General features: G+C 42.1%; 1 protein-coding gene across 3 annotated transcripts in view; it reads left to right on the top strand.

The window, feature by feature from the left end:
• The window catches only part of PRKG2 (protein kinase cGMP-dependent 2), a 34,749-nt gene extending 21,388 nt beyond the window's left edge, over positions 1-13,361 (top strand). For all 3 annotated transcript variants that reach the window (XM_009647464.2, XM_009647466.2, XM_009647465.2), the window contains 10 exons: positions 5,516-5,614; positions 6,530-6,680; positions 7,942-8,078; positions 8,238-8,327; positions 8,624-8,765; positions 9,526-9,689; positions 10,386-10,508; positions 11,445-11,507; positions 12,359-12,425; positions 13,266-13,361. In XM_009647464.2, the coding sequence (XP_009645759.1) occupies positions 5,516-5,614; positions 6,530-6,680; positions 7,942-8,078; positions 8,238-8,327; positions 8,624-8,765; positions 9,526-9,689; positions 10,386-10,508; positions 11,445-11,507; positions 12,359-12,425; positions 13,266-13,361 (1,132 nt within the window). The remainder of the gene's footprint in view (positions 1-5,515; positions 5,615-6,529; positions 6,681-7,941; positions 8,079-8,237; positions 8,328-8,623; positions 8,766-9,525; positions 9,690-10,385; positions 10,509-11,444; positions 11,508-12,358; positions 12,426-13,265) is intronic.
• Positions 13,362-14,882: the final 1,521 nt, after the last annotated feature.

Consider the following 14,882-nt stretch of genomic DNA (forward strand, 5'->3'; position numbering starts at 1 on the left):
CTTGTTGTTCTTCAACCCTCAGCAACCCCACAACCGAGGGGTCCTTTGAGAGACCAGGCAAGGTAGACAGCTGCTTAATTTCTTCTGCCTCCAATGCAGCTATACCAAAAGCCCACCGGTACCCTTTTGGGTCCTTGAAATACCCTCTCCTAAGGTAGTCTATGCCAAGGATGCATGGAGCATCTGGGCCAGTCACAATGGGGTGCTTTTGCCACTCATTCCCGGTTAGGCTCACTTCGGCCTCCAATACAGTCAGCTCCTGAGATCCCCCTGTCACTCCAGAAATACAAATGGATTCTGCCCCTATATGGCTTGATGGCACTAGAGTACACTGTGCACCGGTGTCTACCAGAGCTCTATACTTCTGTGGGTCTGACGTGCCAGGCCATCGAATCCACACAGTCCAGTAGACCCTGTTGTCCCTTTCCTCCACCTGGCTGGAGGCAGGGCCCCTCTAATCCCAGTCACTGTTGCCCATGGTTTGTGTGTATGAGTCAGAAGTTCCTTCATCACAATCAGAATTAAGATCAGTACTTCTATTCTGTCTGAAAAATCTACAGTCTGCCCAGTCTCTGGAAATTGGAGCAACAAGTTTCTTGGAAGAGCCCCCTTTTGTGTTTGTTTTTCTTTGCAACTCGCGTACTCGTGACTCTAGGGTCGAGGTAGGTTTTCCGTCCCATTTCCTCATGTCCTCTCCATGGTCACGCAGGTAAAACCATAGAGTGCCCCGTGGTGTGTACCCTTGATATTCTTTTCCTTGAGCAGAAGGGCGCTTACTTCTAATGGCTGAGATACTTGTCCGTACAGGTGGGGAGTGAGATATATCCTCGTGGAATTGTTCAATCTTCCGGGACAGTTTCTCCACAGCTGAAACAAAGGAGGAAGAGATACTTTCTTCATATTCCCGGAGCTGGCTAGGCAATTCATCCACTGTTGGTCCCCGTCCAGCTTCCCAGCTCATCATTGCCCATGTGTTGGCATATGATGTTGGTGCGCTCCGTAACAACTTCCGCCACATGGGTCGCGTGCACTGGACACTATCTGGATCTTTGGGCAGCTGGTCATTGTCCAGGTCACTATAAATCACTTCCAGGACAGCCAATTCCCTCAGGTACTGGATGCCTTTCTCCACGGTGGTCCATTTACCTGGGCGATGTGTGACATCTTCCTTGAAGGGATATCTTTCCTTCATGGCTGACAGTAGTCGCCTCCAGAGGCTGAGGACTTGTGTCCCTTTTCCAATCGCTTTGTCAATGCCCCCTTCCCTAGAAAGGGATCCCAGCTGTTTGGCTTCCTTACCCTCCAGTTCCAGGCTACTGGCCCCACTATCCCAGCATCGGAGTAGCCAGGTGACAAGGTGTTCACCTGGACGACGGCTGAAATCTTTTCGCACATCTCGCAGCTCACTCAAGGATAGGGATCGGGTGGTTTCTGTCTCGCTTATGAGCTCTTCCTCCTCTTGTGATGGTCCCACTTTTTCATCCTCCCTTTCTAAACGAGTTGACTTTCGCTTCCAAGATTTCTTCTTTTGTATAGGCGCGACTGATACTGGCACGGGTTGGTTCGCTGGTTCAGTTGCAGGGCCTGTGGCCTGGGTCGGCGTAGCTGCAGTGCATAAAAAAAAACGGCGGTGCCTGTGGTCAGGGTTGGAGTAGCTGCAGTGGCTGTGGTCAAGGTCGGAGTAGCTGCAGTGGCTGCGGCCTGGGTCGGAATAGCTGCAGTGGCTGCGGCCTTGTCATCAGATCCAGAGACTTTCTCTTCCCTTTGGATGTATTGAAGAGTGTTGAACAGGGTTCGGTAAGCATGGGCCAGGCCCCAGCACATTGCAGTGATTTGTGTTTGCTTAGAATTGCCAGGGTGACAGCACACCTTTTCCAAATATTCTACCAGTTTTTCAGGATTCTGCACTTGTTCAGGAGTGAATTTCCAAAACATTGGAGGTGCCCATCGTTCTAGGCATTTACCCATACTACCCCAGATACCCTGCCACTCATAACTATCCAGCCCTGGGGCAGACATCTGGATGGTATTATTAAGTTGCTTACTAACTTTGGACAAAACTGAAAACAGGATGAACTGAAAGTGTTAGTCAGCTCCCAAAGCTACGATATCATTGGTATTAGTGAGACTTGGTGGAATGAGTCCCACAATTGGAGTGCTGGGATGGAGGACTGCAGGCTGTTCAGGAGGGAGGCAGGGCAGGTGAGGTGGAGGTGTCGCACTATGCATAAGGGAGATGTTTGATTATACAGCCCTTACAGTTAGTGATGATGTGGTTGAGAGCCTCTGGGTGAGGATTAGGGAGATGGAAAACAAAGGAGATGTTATAGTGGGTGTTTGCTACCAATCACCCAGCCACATGTAAGCACTGATTCTATATTAAGAGAAATTTCTGGATCTTGTCCTTATTGGAGATTTCAACTTCTCAGACATCAGATGGGAATATCATACTGCTGTGATGAACAGGTCTTGAAAATTCTTTAATTTTGTAGGAGATAACTTCTTGTCACAGGTACTCAGTGAGCCAACTAGGAAAGATGCCCTCCTAGACTTGCTATTTGTGAATAGAGAAGGACTCATGGGGGGTGTGGTAGTAGATGGCTGTCTTAGCCACAGTGATCATGAAATGGTTGAGTTTAAAATTTTTGATGTAATGAGAAGAAGATAGCCAGCATGGCTTCACCAAGGGCAAGTCCTGCCTGACCAACCTAGTGGCTTTCTATGATGGTGTGACGTCAACGGTGGACAGAGGGAAACCAATGGATGTCATCTATCTGGACTTCTGCAAGGCCTTTGACACGGTCCCCCACAACATCCTTCTCTCTAAATTGGAGAGCTATGGATTTGATGGGTGGACTGTTCGGTGGATAAGGAACTGGCTGGATGGTCGCAGGGCTCGCTCTTTTCTGGGGCCTTTGAGAGTGCTGCAGAAGCTCTCGCATGCCCCAAAAAAACCCTAAAAAATTTGCAACACCTCTGCACAGGCTTTGTGAGCAATTTATGAGAGTTAAAGCACTGGCATGTGGTATTCACAGCAGCTGCTCAGCAGAAGGAAGATGATGATGATAAACTTGTATTTGATACTGTAAGCACACAGCAGATGCTGGGAGATAGGGTTAAGAGCGCTTTATGGGGTCTCACTGAAGCCAACAGACAAGAAAGCACGTATGCATGAACAAGAGGTATAAGCTTGCTCACCTGCCAAAACAGCAGGGCTTGACGTAGCAATCAAAGCACCAGCACTGTCCAAGAGCTGGAAAAGGCAATGGTTCCTATGAGGCAGAGCATGACACTGTTTCAGGACACCAAGATTTCATCCCCAGTTCTCCTGCTTGGCTAAACTACTTTATCTCTTAGTGCATTAATTTTACCACCTGTACCTAGTGAGAATAATGTCACAGACCTCTTCAGTGAAGGGCTTTCAGGTCTCAGGATGAAGAGTGTTCTGTAAGACTCATATATCATCATTAGCTCTGGCCAGGAATAACCCGGAGGCTGAAAACCTGGAGCAGCATTTTTCCAGCTGCATTTGGAATGCATTTCCCTCCCTCCAACCTCAGTAAACCCACACCCTGACCCTCCGCCTAGCTGGACTTTGTCATTCATTTGAACTAGCGCAGCACCCCAAATGAAATCCTTCAGGCGCCAGATAAAAATCCTTGTCCCCAAATACTAAGCTCTCATCATCCAAATCAAGACCAGGTTGGACGGGGCTCTGAGCAGCCTGATCTAGTTAGCGGTGTCCCTGCTCCTGCAGGGGGGTTGGACTAGATGACCTCTAGGGGTCCCTTCCAACCCAAAACATTCTATGATTCTATGATTCTATTCTAAGAAAGGACAGCAGAGTTGCTATGCAGGATTTAAAGAAAGCAAACTTTAAGCTATTCGGGGAGCTATTTAGCAGAGTACTGCTAGAGAGGGAATCTAGAGGGAATCTTGCTTTTGAGGGCTTAGGAGTCCACAATTGCAGGTCAGCCTTAAGGAACCACCTTTTAGAAGCACAGGAACAGGCAGTCCCACTGTGTCATAAGTCAAGCAAGCCAGGCAGAAGAACAGCTTGGCTGAACAGGGAGCTCCTCATGGAGCTCAAGAGGAAAAGAAATTGTATGATCTCTGGAAGGAGGTCAGGCTGTGCAGGAAAATTACAGAGCTGTGGCTTGTATGTGCAGGGAGAAGACATGAAAAGCCAAAGCTCAGTTAAAGTTGAAACTGGCCAGTGTTGTTTCAGATAACAAGAAAGGCTTTTTTAAGTATGTGAATAGCAAGAGGTCTAAAGAAAACATTGGACTAATACTTGTTGAAGATGGCCATCTGGCTAATAGGAATGAAGAAAAAGCGGAGGCATTCAATGCTTTTTTTGCCTCAGTCATTAGCAATATTGATAGACCTTGGGCTGCCCAGTCCCCTGAGTCAGTGGACCACGACTGTGAGAACAGTGACTTTCCATTTGCAGACACTGAACTTGTAAGGGACAAGCTGTATCAGCTGAATGTTCACAAGTCCCTGGGGCCTGATGGGATTCATCCCAGAGTTCTGAAGGAGCTAGCAGATGTTACAGCAGGAGCAGGACCCCGCTGAATCATGGAGTCTGGGGAGGTCCCTGCTGACTGGAAGCTAGATGATGTTATTCCAATTTACAAAAAGGGCATGAGGGAGGACCCAGGGAACTACAGACCTGTTAGTCTAACCTCAGTTCCTGGAAAAATTATGGAGAAGATTATACTGGGTACTACTGAAAGGCATTTAAAGAATAATGCAATCATCAGGCAGTGTGCCCTGGCAGCCAAGAGGGCAAAGCGTGTCCTGTGGCGCGTGAAACACAGTATAACCAGTCAGTCAAAAGAGGTGATTATCCCACTGTGTTCAGCATTGGTGGTATGTGCAGTTCTAGGCCCCATGATTTAGGAAGGATGTTGTGGTCCTTGAATGCATCCAGAGGAGGTCAACAAAGCTGGTGGAAGGGCTGGAAGATAAGTCCAATGAGGAGCAGCTAAGGACTTTGGGCTTGTCTGGTTTGGAGAAAAGGAGGCTGAGGGGCGACCTCATTGCTCTCTACAGCTTCCTGAGGAAGGGAAGTGGAGTGGGAGGTGCTGATCTCTTCTCCCTGGTATCCAGTGATAGGATGCGTGGGAATGGATCAAAGCTGCGCCAGGGGAGGTTCCATGCCAAGCTGGTTCCTGTGGTAGGGATGGTGGAACCACACTTAATAACCATACTGCATGTGGGAGGGAAAGTACACCCAGACTGCTCGCAATTATTTAAACATAACATGAAATGACCTGAGGAGATCAGGCACTCTGTCCCCCTACCCTCTGGCAAACCAAGTTTGGTACTTCAGCTGGTTACCACCTCTTCAAAGCTCTTAAAATTTGTCCTATCAAAGTGACAGTGTAAAGCTCAGTCTGGGTCATGACCTAGAGGCAATGGAAATTGTTGGTGCTGCAGCACAGATACTGGTTTCTTTCTCTTTCTACTGTAGGTTCAGTAGTTTATACTGTTTCATTCATGTTTTTAGAACATTTAATCAAACTGTTGGAACTTATGAGGAGCTCCAAACTTACCTTGAAGGTTATGTGGCTAATCTGGCCCGGGCTGATGAAAAGCGACATGCAAAGTAAGTCAGATCATTTGTTAGACACATCTTTAGTAGGGAATCATAAAAAAGAGTGATACATATATAAGTAAAATCATGGATGGTAGTTGATGGAGATGAGCCCCTAGAAATGATAGCAATCACTATAATAAAACTGTCTGGATATGCTTATGGAGTCCAAGAATTTTTTTCTGAAACAACAATTACATAGGATCTCAGTATATTGACTTCCAACCACTCTATCTCAAGAAAACGGAGCACAGCAAAGAAGTTGAAGTGTGCTCAAATAATATTTTGCATGCTGATAGTGAATTCTTTGATTGGTAAAACCTCTAAAAGGTCAACTGTAATTCCCAATTGAGTTACTGAAACTGTATTATTGTACAAAAGACTAATTGCCATTTCAAATAGAATAAGCAGACATAAAAGAAACAGTTAACTTTTAATGGTTCAGTGTAGCACTGGTGCTATTAAAAGTTTGCTTTTATCTGTGGACCACACTTCTGGTTTATCTGTGTCTGATTTCAACCTGAGCACAATTGGAAGATTAGCAGAGTATGTTTTTCTTCTCTTTAGAAACATAGCTGCATTTTTATTTCTGGTCATTCTAGTGGACTTGTACACAGTCCTTCAGAAATTGGCTCTCCAACTTGGAGTGCCCAAAATTTTGCAGCTGACTGCTTAATTAAGAACTTCACCATGGATCTGCTCTTGATAAAAATACTGTGGATTGTACTCAGTGAACTTCAGTAGCACTTTGCTTCTAATTTACTTCTATAGGATGTCCAGAAATAAAGTGCTTCTGCATAAAATAAAATCAAGATTCTGTTAGGAAATAAAAAGGCTTTTCTTTTATTTTTTTATAGGAATATTAGAGCACTGTGATAAAGTTGCTGGTATGGAAAACATTAACCTGTGTTAATTTTCTTAATGCAGAGGAAGATCCTTCTGTGGACAGTTGACCAAAGAGGTGTCTTTGGAGATGATAGAGCTGAAGGAGAAAGTAGCCCAGTTCCCTCCTTCCCCATTCCAGAATTTAGAAGTTGTCACAACTCTGGGTGTTGGTGGGTTCGGAAGGGTTGAGCTTGTAAGAGTTTGTTTTAAACATATTCAAGTAGTTCTCTGTCTTAGATGATTGATTTAACTGCTGAAAAATGTGAAGGACTTTAATATTCTGCATACTTTTGCCTCTCAGGCAGAGGGAATTCTCTATAAAGCAATGCATAGTTAAAAAATATTTTCAGGACTTCGATGAAACAAATCCATTCTTGTGTGCCTTGATGTCCTGCTGTTAAAAGTATCTTCCTGGTCACTAGACATATATTCATCAGTTTGTGCATGTGGACTTTACAGATGTGCCTACCTGCATTGTGTTCCCTGAATCGCAGGCCTTTTCCCAAGATTCTGCCTGGACCTGAAGTAATCTCCAGCATCATATAGTCTGTGTTGTTAGAATATGCCCCACAGCAACTATAAGCAGTGTGATCTAGCTCTGATCTGTGTTGACTTTGAAATTTTCAGCAATTTGTAATGGTTCTTTTGAGTCATATTCAGTAGCAGGAACAGCTGTGTTTCTGGGATGGAAAGAGCCTCATTTGACTAAAGTCTTAAAACCCCCTGTCCTCTGGCTGAGTAGCAAACATCTGAAAAAAATGTGAACGCTTCTTGTGCAGGTTTGCTGAAGGTAATGGTAAATTAAGGGAGACTGTATGATTTTAGTGAAGTCAATAGTCCTTTAGACCATCAATTTTTTATTCCAATTCATGCGTCACAAAACAAATTTCCACACTGGTTGACTGCCAGCTTGGAAATTCTACAGCATCACATGAATAATAAGCTAAAAATTGAATTCTCAGCCACCTGTGGAACACCAATAGCTGCTTCCTTGGTTTCCTGGAAGCCCTGTTCCATCTTTTTATTGCATATTGGATGATATTTCAGTGTAATGCAAAATAATTTCTAAACATTCTTCATAAACTGCCTCTGCTTTTTGTTCTTTTGTATTATGCTAGTGTTTAGATATCTTAAATTGAAATCAGGACCCGTTATGATATAAACTCATTGTAAAATATAGTACTTATCCAAACTGCTGCTATTTTGTATACATAAAATGAATACAGGGAACATTTCATTTTACAAGTGGGGACTGGAACACTAAAAAGATATGATGCTTGATTTAAAATCATTCAGAACAGTTCTGCAGAAAATCTGGAATTTGTTCCTCATTACAGTCATCAATTTCAGTCCTGTGCTGTGTTGAAAAAGATGGGTATCAGTGTATGTATTGAGAACAGATTGGTAAAACATGCTTTCTTTGCCCCACATGTACTCATCATCTTTATTTGTAGGTTAAGGTGAAAAATGAGAATGTGGCTTTTGCTATGAAGTGTATAAAGAAGAAACACGTAGTGGACACCAAACAACAAGAGCATATCTATTCTGAGAAGAAAATCCTTGAGCAGATATGTTCTCCGTTCATTGTAAAGTAAGTTGACCATAAGGTTTCCTTGAAAGTTGACCCCCAATTGACCGACTGGGCAATGTTAGTAAGAAAAGCTTGGCATATATAAGTTCTGGAGAACAGGCATTGCAAGGCTTGCTTTTTATTTTGCTTTTCCTAAATTGATGCTGTTTGTCTCCACAGACTATATCGCACATTCAAAGATAGTAAGTATGTATACATGCTACTGGAGGCTTGCCTTGGAGGGGAATTGTGGAGCTTGCTGAGAGACAGGTAACTGCAAACAAACTGGAACCTTGTCCTTTAAAATCACTAGTCGGCTCCATATGTCTGCTGAGTGGGTTCTCTATTCAAGGGCTGTCCAATGAAGAGGCGCTTGGTTCAGTTTTCAACCACATGAGTGATGTACTGAATGTCAGTGCAAAAAAGCTGTTAATATTGTCAGTGTTCTATGTTATCTGGTTAATGAGTGAGGCATTTTTAGAAGTTAATAAGTTTATTATTTATTATTATTTTTAGAAGTTAATAAATTTAGAAGTCTGCAAGGATAGTGATTATTTTTGTTCCAGAGGCAGCTTCGATGAAGCCACTACCAAGTTCTGTGTTGGGTGTGTGACAGAGGCTTTTGACTATCTACATCACATAGGAATTATCTACAGAGACCTGAAGCCAGAAAATTTAATTTTGGATGCTGAAGGATATATAAAACTGGTAAGATGTAATCCTTTTGTAATGTTACCCTTTTGTGCCAGTATCCTGTTTCCTTGCAGGAGGATATAAATAGACAGCAATTACAGTACCAGGATCCCAGGGTTTAATAACCCCTGTGCTTCAGCAGAAAAGGGGGCAAGCTACTCGTTGCACAGTCAGAAACAAAGGCATTGTAAAGCCATTGCAAGCCACAGACAAACTGGGGATTTGCAGCCTCTGGGAGCTCTTGCCACAGCATAAACAGCAAAAATTATTTCTCCCAGCAGCCAATCTTAATGTAAAGGCAGGAACCACATTTCCCAGGTACAGAACTGCCTCCCTGTCCAGCTTCAAGCAATCATACATACTGCATTATGTCTGTAGAGAGGGAATACAGTAAAGAGCTCCTGCCATACTTGACTGTGACCATGAAAAGTGCAACGAGAATACCCTTCAAAAAACCTTGAAGCATCCACTCTGAGGACAATGAGCAACCCACCATTTTCCATGGGCTGTAAATCTCATGTCCTCAAGGAAAGCATGGGTTGTTCTATCCAAAAGGAAAATAATTCAGGAAATCTCTTGTGAGAATAAATGGATCTGTTCTATAACGTTTGGTAATCCAGTGGAATTACTTCTTTCTCCTTCACAACACTGTGTAATTGTTTAGCTATAAATTGGCAACTCAGATCTTTGCAGGAGGTGAGGAATCAATTAAGATGTTAAGGCTTCCCAGTGCAAAACACCTCTGCATTATGCAGCATATGTTGATTTTGATTAGGTTGATTTTGGATTTGCAAAGAAGATTGGATCAGGGCAGAAAACCTGGACATTTTGTGGAACCCCTGAGTATGTTGCCCCTGAAGTCATTCTGAGTAAAGGCCATGACTTCAGTGTGGATTTTTGGTCCCTTGGGATTCTTGTGTATGAACTCCTTACTGGCAGGTAAGTGCCTCCTACTCCAAGTTCTTACCTTGCATGTTTGTTTTTAGAAATGTTTTCAAGGTTATTTTTAAAATAAACAGTTTGAGTTTTTTCCCATCAGTAAATAAGAATGACTTGCAAAATGATACTTCTTTTTGCCTCTTATGCATGTGTTATCTTCCATCATTTCAGAAAGGCCATGGACAAAGTGTGGGACATGTTCTCAATTCTGATTTATCCATTCAAGGGAAGGGCCAGACACCAGTTATAAGCGACTGGTGTAGAGCTCCTTTAATGGATGATGATGTTTCCTGTGAGGAACAGCTGACAACAGACTGTTCTCTTCCCCCTTTAGCACGTGATGGGGTACAGTGGGGTGGGTAAGCTTGTAAGCGGGGCTTGTTCTTTGCCGCCATGCACACTTCCTTGACAACTCTTTGTGAAAGCTCAATGGCAGTACAGCATGGAGGCTCCTCTGAGTTAGGCTGGAGGCAGAGCTAGCTTAGAGAGATACACATGATCGTGTGTTTTCCCTGGTACCTACAGGCAGCTTCTCTGCTTCAAACCTTTCTAATAACTTAGACTGAAAGGCTGAAGGTTATAAAACTAGGAAGGTGGGGCTTTTTTTCCATATTCTCAAGTATTTGTTTTGATGAGGAATGGCCACATATGCTCTTGACAGCCATTCCATTTATCAGTGTTGCTTTCTTTTTCTAGTCCACCATTCTCTGGGACTGATCAAATGATGACATATAATTTGATTCTCAAAGGCATTGAAAAGCTGGATTTTCCTAAAATAATAACAAGACGGCCTGAGGATTTGATCCGCAGACTCTGCAGGTAGGCGGGCAGTTTGTGGCAGAGCCTGAGTGTAGCTAGATTGAGCTATTTAAGGTCCACGCTAGGGTGCTGAATTCTTGACAACTTCATTTAAAATTGTTGGTCTAGCATGCTGGCCTGGCATGGTCTATTCCGATTATGTCCAGTACACATGCATGACTCTGAGTGTGTGTCACACCTCTTAGTCTGAGGAGGTATCATCTACAAATGCAGGCTCTGGGCTCTCTCTGTAGCTGTGAATTTTTTCTGAAACACATCTTAGGGAAAACTTCTTAAGTGTGGAATGAGAAAAGAGCTAAAAAAATTTAATTTTATTGTCAAGTGCAGTGTTCTAAAAAAAGTTTCCAAAATTACTTAGGCATATAGCTCCTACAAAAAGCATAGGGCACTTAAAGACTGACTTAAGCCCACTTGAAAATGTGCAAAAAGGTGGTATTTCAAAAAGGCCAGCATAATGCTCAGAACCATTAGTGCCTAGTGGCATGCACAACCTGTGGCTGGTGACACTGCTGACTTGGAACTCCCAGCTCCAGTGGGATTTCATCCATGGCACTAGGAAGAGTATACATGTGTTTGTGCAGCAGGATTGAAAGGATCTTTGTAGCTGCAAATTTTGATCTGCCTCCTTTTGTAACTCATGGCCAGACCTGCTGGCCAAGAAAAAAAAGGTGTGCAACTAAAATTCAACCAGCTGATTTCCCTCTGCTGCTTCTCACAGCAGCATGACACTGTTTTGGCTTCCTGGAAGGTTTCTCCATCCTCAAAAGAAAGGAGCAATGAGCAACACCACATTATGTCTCCTTGTGAGACCACATGTTGTATGCAAGCTCCATCCCTGTATAACTGTTAAATGCAAGCAGTTAGGAACTATAGATGCTCTTTCAAAAAAATAAGAATATTTTTAAAATTCTTATCCTTGTTCTTTTTCTCTTTAAGGCAAAACCCTACGGAAAGATTAGGCAATCTGAGGAATGGAATTAATGACATCAAGAAGCACAGGTAAGTGAAAAAGACTGCCAAGAAGAAAATTTGGGGTTAAATTTGAAAATATTTTAAACATTTTAGAACTGAGTCCAGTAAACCCATAAAACTCCAGGCACTTCCAGGCAGATTGCCTAAGAGTGATCTCTGTTGCTATCGAGTATATTTGTGACTACAGCAAGCAATGATATAGACATAAATCCTCAGCATGATTATCTAGAAACATCTTGTTGTTTACTGGTTTTGTTGCAGGTTGCTGAGGCAGGAGTTTAATTCAGTTCTCAGAGGAATAGATGCCAGTTCAGCATCTGCCTTTCAGACCTCCCGACCCTTAAACAGTTGCTTTTTAAGAACAGCAGTTAAGAGTTCTGGAGCAATATTAGGTTTTTGTCCTCATTCTTTTAATGAAGAAAGTACTCTGTGGATTAAACATTTCCTGCTTTTTTTTTTTTTTTTTTTATCTGGGTTGTTTCTAAGCCCTGGAGTTTGTGCTTGGGAAAATAAGTGCTTTGACTTTTCTGCTTGCCTCCCTCTTCTCATGCTGTTAAAAGAGGGTGGAATTCCAAGTGGACCTGGCTGTGCTTATGCACATAGTAACCTGCCTGTCACTTTGGCAATTCTGTACAGAGATGCAAAGTATCTGGTGGTCCTGAAGCTCCCCCTGCTACCACTCCCTTGCATGGCAATGACAATGGTCAAGTTTACTCCTTCTAACAACTGTGTTGTCAAATGGACAGAAGTTATCATGAAGAAAATGTCTGATAGCCCTTGTTCACATATTTTTCAGCTGTTAATAGTATAATGACAGAAAACAATCTGTCTTTCTCTCTTGGTCTCTCCCTGTCTGTCTCTCACTTCTTTTTAATCAGGTGGTTGAGTGGTTTTAATTGGGATGGTCTGAAAGTGAGGAAATTAGCATCGCCTTTAAAAAGAGAGGTATTGGCTTTGGATTTCTATATCATAATGCTTTACTAACATAAAGGTGCTTGGCTACAAAGAAACAGCTGGTGGCAAGAGTGAAATTTCCCAAAGATGCATCTGAATTATTACAGCTCGCCATTTTTAGTGAAAAGTCAATTAGAGAAACAGCAAGCGATACATGACTTAAATTCAGTTAAATAATGGAAGTATTGTTCTGCCTGCGTACTTTGCATTAGATTTTCACCATTACTAGAATAAATGGTGTTTGATCAGAAACAAATATTGAAAAAATGTATTTTCCTCAGTAACGGGCACATACAACAGGAGTACAAATTCATGTATTCTCTTACTATTAAGTTACAGCACATCCTTGAATAAGCTTCCTGTTTTAAATGGCCCATTTCTCTTTGCCCTAAAATGAAAAAAAGATTGAGGGTAAAGAGTTTGAAACTCACTTTGAACTCAATTTGAAACAAAAAATAATTCTGAGATGTGCTTTGAGTAGCTACCCCGTGAGTATAGATCTGGTCTTAAACAAATTTGAATCAAAATTGTAGAGTGTGGCCCAGTTTTCTTACCAACTTTATAGGGCTTTGGGTGAAATCTAGGATTTGATAGTATTTGGGGAGTGGTTTTGTATAAGGAGGCTAACGCTGCTGTTCTGTTGTACAATTTAATTACTGCAGGTTTATCTTTTAAAGAATGAGGAATTGCATCCATTGGAAGAAGTCATCCATATTGTGCTAGCCTTTCATTCCTCCACTGGTAGCAATAAAAATGACACATAATCAATGGAGAGTATTTTCAAAGGCTACCTTCTGAAACAACCATTTGTTTGTGTTTTTAATGTCCTAGTTGTCTGGACCGACTGATTACAGCTACTTTGACAGCTATCCACCTGAAGAGGGAGCCCCTCCAGATGAACTTTCAGGCTGGGACAAGGATTTCTGATATTTTTGTCTTCCAAAGTATTTATAGAGACTCATAGACATCAGTTCTAAACTTTCTCCCTTGTTTCTTGCTTAAAATCAAATTACACAAGGTTTGTACCGAACACGAGGTTCCTTGAAGGATAGAAGACAGTACAGTAACCAGAACTTGTTTGGCTAATGTACCAAAATGTGTGTGCATCTCTTCATACAAGGGCACGCATTCAGTCAGCAGATGTAACCTGAAGGTTTTTTAATACACAGTGTCTCTGTGAACATTTTCAGACACTGTGAATTGGATGTATGGTTTTGCCATTGGAAATATCACTAGCTAATAATTTGATACTAACAAGGTTACCATATGTCTTTATTATGAATGGAGAAGAACGAGTATTGGAAGCCAATAACTCTGTGGCATTTGTCAACAGCTGACACTGTAGGCATTTATTTTTCATTTTATCTTAAGTCTGCTGTGTGTTTCACTTTTTCCCATAATGGCCAGTATTGTACTGATCCAGAAGCATGTAGAAAAGAGACTTTTACTGAAAGGTTGATATGATCTTATGCTGCAGCTAAAAGGGTATCACTGTGGAAGCTGCCTCTCTGTCAGTCTAGTTTTGCACCAGTTTGTATATGTGAGAGAAGGTATAACAGGTAAAATGAAAATCCAGTAGGAAACAAGGTATATACATAATAGAAGTTGCCTGGAGAAGCAGACTGTGGTATGTATTTCCCTTACTGCTTCAAAGAGCCGTGTTCATTTCTTAAAATGTTTTGCCTTTATGTAGTATGAAGATAAAATACATGGACAAAAAGTATTTACCTTGCAGAAAAAGAAATATGTAAGTATAGAATAATATTTTTTCCTTCAAATATATTTTCAGATTGTTTTCACTGATATTTTGCTGAAATGCTACATCTGTTCACATCACTGCTAAAACTCCCACCCATTTCAATGTTCCCATTGGTATCACTAGATGTGAACTATCACGTCAAATCATATTTCATCAGACATCTTATTAACATAATTATTCTGAGTTATACTTGTATAGGAGGGGAGAAAAAGAGAGCAAAAACTTGGGGGTTTTTTGCTTGTAAGAAATTCTATTCACGAATCAGTTTTAATATTCTGTTTTCTTTTGACCGCCTTCCTTTCTCTCTAACAGCTACTAATGAGGTTTAGAAAAGCAAGAAGTTCCAAGCTCCTCTCAAAAACAATATAAAAATATAATTGTTGTTTGCAGCCCAATTTTTAAGCTCTGTCTTCACCTACTTTGATACAAGTAAACAAATTTCTAACCAGAACTGCCAAACAACCTGAGTGAGGGAGTCCAGCAAACAGCTAAGATAGTCAGGAGGCTGGAGCACATGCCCTGTGAGGAAAGGCTGAGGGACCTGGGCTTGTTCAGCCTGGAGGAGGGAAGGATTTGTGGGGACCTTATAGCAGCCTGCCAGTGTCTACAGGGAGGCTACTGAGAAGATAGAGGTAGGCTCTTTATGGAGCTGCGCAGGAAAGAGGGGTCATAAATTGGAATAGGAGAGG

Source organism: Egretta garzetta, unplaced genomic scaffold (assembly GCF_000687185.1).
Source record: "Egretta garzetta isolate BGI_Z169 unplaced genomic scaffold, ASM68718v1 scaffold89, whole genome shotgun sequence".
Lineage (NCBI taxonomy): Eukaryota > Metazoa > Chordata > Aves > Pelecaniformes > Ardeidae > Egretta > Egretta garzetta.